At 36.5% G+C, this 9,911-nt stretch overlaps 1 protein-coding gene across 1 annotated transcript; it reads right to left on the bottom strand.

Moving 5' to 3' along the window:
* Positions 1 to 260: 260 nt before the first annotated feature.
* Positions 261 to 4,407, bottom strand: LOC148206188 (uncharacterized). Its single transcript, XM_088107136.1, has 3 exons — positions 3,789 to 4,407; positions 1,848 to 1,864; positions 261 to 290 (listed from the first exon to the last, which is right to left on the bottom strand). Exons 1-3 carry the CDS (start codon positions 4,405 to 4,407, stop codon positions 261 to 263), a joined length of 666 nt encoding a protein of 221 aa, XP_087963262.1.
* Positions 4,408 to 9,911: the final 5,504 nt, after the last annotated feature.

Here is a 9,911-nt window from a genome sequence, read left to right on the forward strand (position 1 = left end):
CTTTGTTTGATAACTTTGGCAGCAAGCTTTTCCCCCCAAGTCATTATATTGGCAGCTGCTTTTTATTAATCCTACAAAGCAAGGAAAAATGTGCTTTTAATTATGGGAAAAAGAATCAATGTAAATTACCTTCCATAAAAGCAAAATGGTAGGTGATCCTTCTTCCTCTTGAATCCTCTTTTGCATAGCTCTAGTAAGAGGTCCAATGTGCGTCTTAGATGGTCTTCCATCAGACCCTCCCTCTTGAAATGGATCTGTCCTCAGATCTGATTCACCCTGTTGATCATTCCCTGTGAAAGGAATTAAATCACAGATGTTAAAAGTATGACTGACACCATAACTTTCAGGAAGATCTAAGATGTATGCATTATCATTTATTCTTTTGACCACTTTGAATGGACCATCTCCTCTTGGACTAAGTTTGGATTTCCTTTGAGAGGGAAATATTTCCTTTCTCAAATGAAGCCAAACTAGGTCTCCTTCTTCAAAAACTATTTTCTTTCTCCCTTTGTTGTTGTATTCTGCATATTTTTGAGTTTGTTTTTCAATTTGGATTTTGACCTTCTCATGTAACTTCTTGATGAACTCTGCTTTAGAATTACCTTCTTTATGAAAAAAAGAAGATGATTCTGGAAGAGGTAGTAAATCAAGAGGTGTGATAGGGTTAAAGCCATAAACAACCTCAAAAGGAGAAAGATTAGTAGTTTTGTGGACTACTCTATTATAAGCAAATTCAATGTGAGGTAGATGTTCATCCCAAGATTTGTTATTACCTCTTAATATTACCCTTAATAGTGTAGATAAAGATCTATTTACTACTTCAGTTTGCCCATCAGTTTGTGGGTGACATGTAGTAGAAAATAGAAGAGTTCCAAGCTTTTCCCATAAAGTTTTCCAAAAATGGCTTAGAAACTTCACATCTCTATCAGACACTATAGTTTTGGGTAAGCCATGCAATCTCACTATTTCTTTAAAGAAGAGTCTAGAGATATAGCTAGCATCATCTACTTTGTGGCAAGGTATAAAATGAGCCATTTTACTAAAACGATCTACTACCACAAATATAGAATCATACCCCCTTTGAGTTCTTGGCAATCCTAAGACAAAGTCCATGCTAAGGTCTTCCAAGGGGTATTAGCTATAGGAAGAGGTGTATAGAGTCCATGAGGCATAATTTTGGACTTAGCTTGTAAACAAGCTATACATTTAGAACAATGCCTTTGAACATCTATTCTCATGTGTGGCCAATAAAATTTACTTTTCAAAATATTTAGAGTTTTATCAACTCCATGATGACCCATGAGACCTCCTCCATGACTCTCTTTGATAAGAAGTTTTCTAATGGATCCTTGGGGTATACAAAGTTTTCCTTTATTAAAAAGATACCCCTCAGAAAGATAGAATCCATCAAAAGGCTTCTTAAGACATGATGAATAAGTAGATGCAAATGTTTCATCATTTTCATATAAATCTTTTATGTCATCAAATCCTAATATTTGAGATCCTAGGGTTATTAACAATGCATGTCTTCTAGATAAAGCATCTGCAACAACATTAGTACTCCCCTTTTTGTGTTTGATGACATAGGGAAATTGCTCAAGATATTCCACCCACTTTGCATGCCTTTTGTTTAGCTTTGCTTGCCCTTTAATGTACTTGAGAGATTCATGATCAGTATGTATTATGAATTCTCTAGTTACCAAATAATGCTCCCAAGTTTTTAAATCTCTAATGAGGGCATACAATTCTTTGTCATAGGTAGGATAGTTCAAAGTTGCCCCTCTAAGTTTTTCACTAAAATAAGCTATGGGGTGTCCTCCTTGTATTAGAACAGCTCCTATACCTACCCCAGATGCATCACATTCTAGTTCAAAGGCATTGGAAAAATCAGGTAAAACTAGAATAGGTGCATGTGTTAACTTGTGCTTCAAAGTCTCAAAAGACAACTCTTGCTTATCACCCCAAAGAAAGGGTTTGTCTTTCTTGACTAGCTCATTTAAAGGAGCGGCTATGGTGGAGAAGTCTTTCACAAATCTTCTATAAAAACTTGCTAATCCATGAAAACTTCTCACCTCTCCTACACTTTTGGGAGTTGGCCATTCTTGTATAGCCTTGATCTTCTCTGGATCAACATGTACACCTTCTTTTCCAACTTTGAATCCAAGGAAAATCACACTTTCTTGACAAAAAGTACATTTGTCAAAGTTGGCAAAGAGATGATATTCTCTAAGAAGAAGCAAAACTTTTCTGATGAATTCCCTAAGGACATATAGATTAGGATATCATCAAAGTAGACCACTACAAATCTTCCTATGCATTCCCTAAGGACATGATTCATTAATCTCATGAATGTACTTAGAGCATTGGTCAAGCCAAAGGGCATGACTAACCATTCATACAAACCAAACTTGGTCTTAAAAGCAGTTTTTCATTCATCTCCTTCATGAATTCTTATTTGATGGTATCCGCTTTTGAGATCAATTTTGGTGAAAAGATTTGCTCCATGTAATTCATCCAGCATATCATCTAGCCTAGGAATGGGGTGCCTATACTTGACAGTTATGTTGTTGATGGCCCTACAATCTGTACACATCCTCCAAGATCCATCCTTCTTAGGAACCAACAACACAGGCACAGCACAAGGACTTAAACTCTTTTGGATCCACCCTTTATTCAACAATTCATTGACTTGTTTCTCTATTTCTTTTGTTTCCATGGGATTGGTCCTATAGGCTGGCCTATTAGGAAGGCTAGCCCCAGGCACTAAATCTATTTGATGTTCTATTCCTCTTAAAGGTGGTAATCCACTTGGTACCTCTTTAGGAAATACATCATCAAATTCTTTTAAAAGTTTTTGCAACCCCTTTGGTAGAGAACCAAGTTCATGATTTATTGAAACAAGTGCCTCTTTGCAATAAGAAGAAAATGAGGTTGTCCAAGAAAAAGATTTTTAGAAATGTTCAAAGTTTGAGGTTGGACAACTTCCTTATTTGAGGCATGGTTTAGGGTTTTCTCCTTTCCTTCTTTCCTACTTTTCTTTTCTCCATCCAACTTTTTTTTAAGAATTATTTGATCCTCTCTTACTTGTGAAGGTGTAAGAGGACACAATATAATTTTCTTTCCCTTGTGTTGAATGGTGATTTTATTGGTGACTCCATCATGTAAAGCTTGCTTATCATATTGCCAAGGTCTTCCAAGTAATATGTGCCCAGCTTCCATTGGTACTATATCACAAACAATTTGATATTCATATTTGCCAATGAAAATGGGTACTCTTACTTGTTCTTTAACTACTATTCCATCATCCTCTTTGATCCATTGAAGTTTGTAAGGTTTAGGATGAGGAGTAATGGTTAAGCCAAGCTTCTCTACCATTCTAGAAATACAACAATTACAACAAGAACCACTATCCACAATCATTGAACATGTCTTTTCCAAAACTTTGCATCTTGTGTGGAATAGGTTATCTCTTTGTGATTGTTCTAATTCTACATGTTTACTTTCCAGGAGTCTCCTTACCATAAGTAAGTCACCATCACAAGGTAAAGCTTCTTCTTCTTCAGAAGTGGATGTTTCAGACTCACTATATGAAGAACCCTCACTTTCACTCTCATGCTCAAGGATGTAAGTTGACCTTCTATTGCGGCACTCAGATGCATAGTGCCCTTTTTCCCCACATCTAAAGCACTTAGTCTCCTTACTCTTATGATCTCTTGAAGGTTCTTTGACTTTTTCTTTTCCCCTCTCTCTCTCTCTAACTTCTTCATATCTTGGCTTCATTAGACTACCCTCCCTCTTATACTCTTTCTTATGGTTAGAACTATGAGGGTAATCTTTCTTGGTGAAGCTTTTCCTCTTGAGTTGTTGCTCTACCCTCACACAAAGTTGGACTAACTCATTGAGATCATTGTAGGGTATAAGTTCAACCCTATCTCTTATGTCATAGTTGAGTCCACTTTGAAACCTAGCAATTGTTATCCTAGGTTCTTCTCTTATCCCAGCTCTCAACATGAGTAACTCCATTTTCTGTCTATATTCCTCAACACTCATTTTCCTTTGTTGGAGTTTGTGGAGCTTATCCATTAATTCCCTATCATAATAGGTTGGTACATGCCTTCTTCTCAAGGCAGTTCTCAACTCATTCCAATATCTGATGGGAGGTAAGTGTCTTAGCCTATAATCCTTGACCAAGGTTGTCCACCAAATTAAGGCATAGCCTTGAAAGCTTAGAGAAGCCATGGTGACTCTCCTTTCATCATCTATTTGGTGGCACTCAAACATTTGTTCAACTTTCATTTCCCATTCTAGGTACTCTTCCACATCATCCTTTCCATGAAAGGAAGGAAGATCAATTTTGGGCTCTCTTGGATGGTGCTCTCTAACTCTATGATGTCTTCTAGGAGGCATTTGGTAGTGTTCATCATTGTGGTGACTACTATATTGCTCAAGCTCACTATGAGAAGATGATGATTCTTCTCTTCTCCTATGGGAAGATCTCTCTTTCTTTTTGTCTTGATTAGTCAAAAGTTGACTAATCATGTCTTTGAGCTCACTAATCTCTCTATCCCTTTGTTCAAATTTTTGCTCAAATTCCTCCCTTAAAGAACTCTCACTATGGGGTTTCAAACTTCCTTGCACACTTGATTGACTCATTCTTGTCAAAGGATAAGGTTTTCACAAAGTTTTCAAAATATTTGACAATTAATGAGTGAAAAAAATTTCACAAGCTTTCTTTGTTTTTGGTGAAAATTTTCTAAAGAGATTCTAGAGGCAAAAGATGTTTCTAAGTAGCTCCCAGGAAGAAGAGGTGAGTCACAAATGGACAAGCTTAGAAACCAAGTTCTTCCTTAGCCAGAGTTTCCTTAGAGTTATCTTTTACCTTAGTTTCTAAGTAGAAATTCTTCAAATTCTTTTCAAATGTTATGAAATGAACCTAAAACCAAAGAAAGGTTGACTAAATGCTATGCAATCCTATATACCACGGAGACTTAAAAAAAACAAACAAAAAGATTAAGCAAGAAATTAAAGAAAGCAATAAAGATGCAAGAATGTAAATGTTAGACGGCCCTAAGTGAAAGTGCAAGTGACACTTGGAGCCCCTTGACACACTTCCACACTAAGAAAACGAAATTGGATTATTACAATGTTCAATTGTGAACTTGGAATTGCTTCAAGAGCATTTTTCCAAGTCACTTGGCTCAAAAACAGTAAAGAAAAAAAAATACAATTTCAAACAGCAAATTCCGTGATATTTGGTGTAAATAAACTTGAAATGAGGCCTAGAAGTAATGTGAGCTTTGTCTTCTTGCTGCTGCAGAAAGCTACTCAAAATGAAGGTGTGAGTTGCTCTTTTTCCAGGTTTGAAATGCTACTGTAACAGAGTTTTTCAGCTGCTGGACAGTGGTGTTTGGGCTGTTGTTGAGTCTTCCTTCTTGCTCCACTTCCAATTCTCAAACCACTTCCTAGAAGGCTACCAAAGTAGGAGTAGGTCTCTGGTGCTGGATGCCCCAAACAGCTTGCACATACACTCCAAAACTCAGCAAAATCACACTAATCAGTTTAAAAATCTGCACCAAACTATGCTGCTGTTTGCACCAAGCTATGCTGCTGTTTTGAAACTTAGGATGCCAAAAAATAGACACAAACAATTGGAACAACACACAAATGAAAGTAGGTACACAAGAGGAACTTATCAAAGGCACTAGAATGGATGAAGAAAGCAAGAAAAACACAAGCACAACTCAGAAATTATTCCAAATGCAAACTGTTTGATAATTTTCAGAAGTGTTTGATAAAATGCCCCAATGAATTTCAGATTTTGTGTTTTCGATTTTTCAGGGCCTGTAATCTGGATTGGTTGGTTCTAACAACTTTTTAACACTTGATACTTCTTCTTTTGATCATGTATTTTCATTTTTAAACATTGAACCAGCTTTTTCACAATCCAGCAATGAATTTTACACTAAAATTACCAAAACAGTGGCTGGAAAACAGAAACTACACTAGAAAAATGAACTAAAATGGTGGTTTTGAAACCCAAAATGAGTGGCAGTGATTCAACAACTTTGACGAATGGTCAAACAACTTTTCTTGGTGATATTAAACATGTTTAAACTCTTAAACAACTGAAACAATGATTAATATTCAGAATCACTGATCCACTTCCATTTTAACTCAAAAATGATGGTTTAAATATCCAATCTGCATATAAATTCATTTTTGATTAAATGAGCATTATTAACAACTTTCAAACATCCATTTAGACTTGCTCAAGCTTTCCAAAAGCACAGAAACAGCAGGATTCGAAAATCACCCTTGCTATGGCCAAATTATGCAGCAAAAACCATCAATGAACCAACTAAATTTAGCTTTTCATGGAATCAAAAACTGGACAGCAAAGGAAATGACTCTAAGAAATGTAAAAACATAGATCTAAGCTAGATTTAATGTGCTTAGCATGACCAAACTCAGTTTAGACAATTCAAAGAAACTTAGCACGGTGAAAAGCTTGGATTAAAAACTGCAACAGTGGAATGTTATTAATTGTGAGCAACCAAGCTATGCAAATTGCATTTCATTGCTTGTAATGGTCTTCTACACTTTTAGCATCATTCAATATCATCAACCAAATTTGTATAAAGCACTAGAATAAAAAAAAATCAACTGGAAAACAGATTCATGATTTAAAAACAGAATTGAAATTTTGCAGCAGAGTTCAACACAGATTTGAAATCAAAATGGATTTCTAGTGCTTTAGCTTGTATCACCAAGGCTAGAACAAATTCTCATTGCCTTTATTGGTTGATATATAGTTTATCTAGCACTTGAACTCAAGCAAAACGAATTAAACCACCAGAAAAGAATACCAAAGCAGTGACAGAAATTAAAACTGCAATATTCACTTGCACATGACCAAGACAACACGGAAATTGAAAATTAAAGTTGGAAATGACTCAAACAAAGAAAATTCACCGTTTAAAATGAAAGGACAACATCAACACACAAAGGAAACTCAAATTGAACTACTGGAAAAGTAATACATAGCAAAACAGAAATGAAAAACAGCACCTCTGGAAACAAAACAGAACACACTGATTTGGAAAACTGAAACAGAAATTAGATCACCATTGGAAGCAGAAAATGGAAGAGAAACTTAGCTCTAGTTTGTGTGGACAACCAAGGCTCTAGATACCACTTGATGGAAGCTTAGCCATGCTTAGAATGACCTGGACCTTGCAGACAAAGCTTCAAAAAAATCCAGAGCAGTATTGGTGCAGCAGATTGAAATCAGCAGTGAGAATGCAGCGGAAATTAAGTGAGATTGGTTGATGGTTGGTGTGTTTGAGTGGAATGAGTATGTGGGGGAACCTCACAGCTTAGAAGGCCTTCCTTCAATGGAAGGAAGCTAGAGGAAAGGGAAGAGAAAGTAGAGAGAACAAATGACTCAAGAGCAATAGGGCTGGAAATTAAATTCAGCAGCAATTTACTAAGCTCAAAAGTTCTTTACATGGTGAAAGAGGTCTCTTATTTATAGGGAAATAAGAGCCTTAGATCTGAAATGAAATTCAAAATGAAATGACAATTAAATTGAAATAAATGGCTCCAATTTTGGTTTGGGCAGCAGCTCACACAGCTCATGTGAATTCTTGGGCAGCAAGTTTGAACAAGGAAAGCACCAAATTCTATTTTGGTGGTTTTGGCTAGCAACACACGTGTAAAACACCTTTGTTTGATAACTTTGGCAGCAAGCTTTTCCCCCCAAGTCATTATATTGGCAGCTGCTTTTTATTAATCCTACAAAGCAAGGAAAACTGTGCTTTTAATTATGGGAAAAAGAATCAATGTAAATTACCTTCCATAAAAGCAAAATGGTAAGTGATCCTTCTTCCTCTTCAATCCTCTTTGCCATGGCTCTAGTAAGAGGTCCAATGTGCGTCTTAGATGGTCTTCCATCAGAAGAAGAGGGTGAGAGGAAAAAAGAAAAAAATGAAAAAAAAAGAGAAAAAATTTAACCACCTTGAGGAATGTTCCACAGAAGAAAAAGAGATGCAATCAGGGTGCTTTGATGAGATCTTTAAGAAATTGGGGATAAAAATTCTTATGACTGAGGCATTGCAACAAATCCCTGAATATGCCAAGTTCTTGAAGAAACTCCTCAAAAGAAAGAAATATTTAGAGGAGGACATAATTGAGACACAAGGGGATTGCAGTGTGATCTTGCAAAAGGCACTCCCTCCTAAGGTTAAAGATCCAAGAAGTTTCACTATTTCTTGCACTATTGGGAGCCACAAAATAGGGAAAGCCCTGATCTATTTAGGGTCCAGTATCAATTTAATGCTCTTAATTTTTCTTGAAAAGATTGCTGGCTTGAAAGTCAAGCCGACAAGGATATCCCTTTTTATGGCAGATGGATCCACCAAAAGGCCCTATGGTGTGGTGGAAGATGTGATGGTGCAAACCAACAACCTGAGATTCCTGGTGGACTTTGTGGTGCTGGAGATGGAGGTTGGAGATCCCTATTATTCTTGGAAGACCATTCATGAAGACGACCAAAATGATCATCAATGTTGATGATGGTACTATAGCTCTCAAAGACCAAGAAGAGGAGGTGATTTTCAATGTGTTCAATGTTGAGCAGCAGGTCCAAGTGAAGAAAACTAGTCTCAAAGTTGCATATAAAGATGCACCCGATACAAGTACCAAAGCTGCCAAGCCAAGCACAAAAGGTAAAAAGTGTTTTTTATCACAAGTGGAAGAAGAAGAAAAAGACAACAAAGGAGCAAATGTTTACCAAGATTTTCTGGAGAAACTCGAAGAGCTGAGACCAGGCCTACCTGTGAAATATTACAAGAAGATTTGGGTTGTTAAAGAACTTAGAGCTAATGGTCTGATAGAGATTGAATCTCCAATTTCAGGGAGAGTGAAAAAGGTGAACAGGAAGCTGTTGAAAACTAGTTGGTGTGCAGAAGGAAAGGATGACACCAAAATAAAAGATGTGTCATGAACTTATTGGGTCAAGCTAGTGACGTTAAAAGAAGTGCTTGTTGGGAGGCAACCCAGTTCCTGATTTTTTTATTTTTATTTTTTTAGTTGTGTGGTGTGGATTTGATTTTGTTTGCAGTAATCACAGCATCTACTGATGGATGCTATGGGGTTAGACATCTATTGATGGATGTTACTGACAGCATCTACTGATGGATGTTGTGATGATGAAGACTGGGTCAAGCTAGTGACGTTAAAGAAGCGCTTGCTGGGAGACAACCTAGTTTTATGAACTTTTCCTTTTAAATTGGTTATGTTTTATTTTTTTTTTGTACTCTGCTTGAATGAATTGAACTGTTTTGATTCAACTATGTTGTGTTTGGTGATGAGTGTTGCTTTGTGAGATTCTGGTGTTTGAATGATGCTAAGATGATGCATGATGTGAAAATATACAGGTGATAGCTCACAATGTATGGAAAAGTTTGATTGGGATACTGAGTAGGATGTTTTTCTGAATTCTTGGACTTGAGAGTTTACGTGTGTGAGAATTGGGCTTCTAATTTTTCTTGTGAATAATTGTTATTACTTTGGAAGCATGAACGATTTTGCCCAAATTTTCTGTGATTGAATTACTTGCTTGTAGGTTTCATATGGTCAAGGCCATTTTTTGTTGTCACTTATTCTTTTAGCCTCCACATAAATTTTTGCCCACTGAAAAGAGAACAGTTTGTTCTAACCTTTGAACCTTGAACCTTGCATGTTTTGAAAACCCTTTTTCTGAAAATCTTTACCTTGAGTTAAGTTGAGAACATTTGATGAGGTACAAATAAAGGTTCAAGTTTGGGGTTGCTAGGAAGCAACCCCACTTTTCTAGGCAGTGAGCAATTGAAAAGTAAAAGCAAGAGAAAGGCAAAAGAAAACAAAAGAAA

This window comes from Vigna umbellata, chromosome 1 (assembly GCF_029865625.1).
Source record: "Vigna umbellata cultivar VRB3 chromosome 1, Vumbellata_1.0, whole genome shotgun sequence".
Classification (NCBI taxonomy): Eukaryota; Viridiplantae; Streptophyta; class Magnoliopsida; order Fabales; family Fabaceae; genus Vigna; species Vigna umbellata.

Excerpts from the sequence above, each read along its gene's own strand:
- LOC148206188 (XM_088107136.1), bottom strand. The coding sequence starts at position 4,407 with ATGCCTCCTAGAAGACATCATAGAGTTAGAGAGCACCATCCAAGAGAG.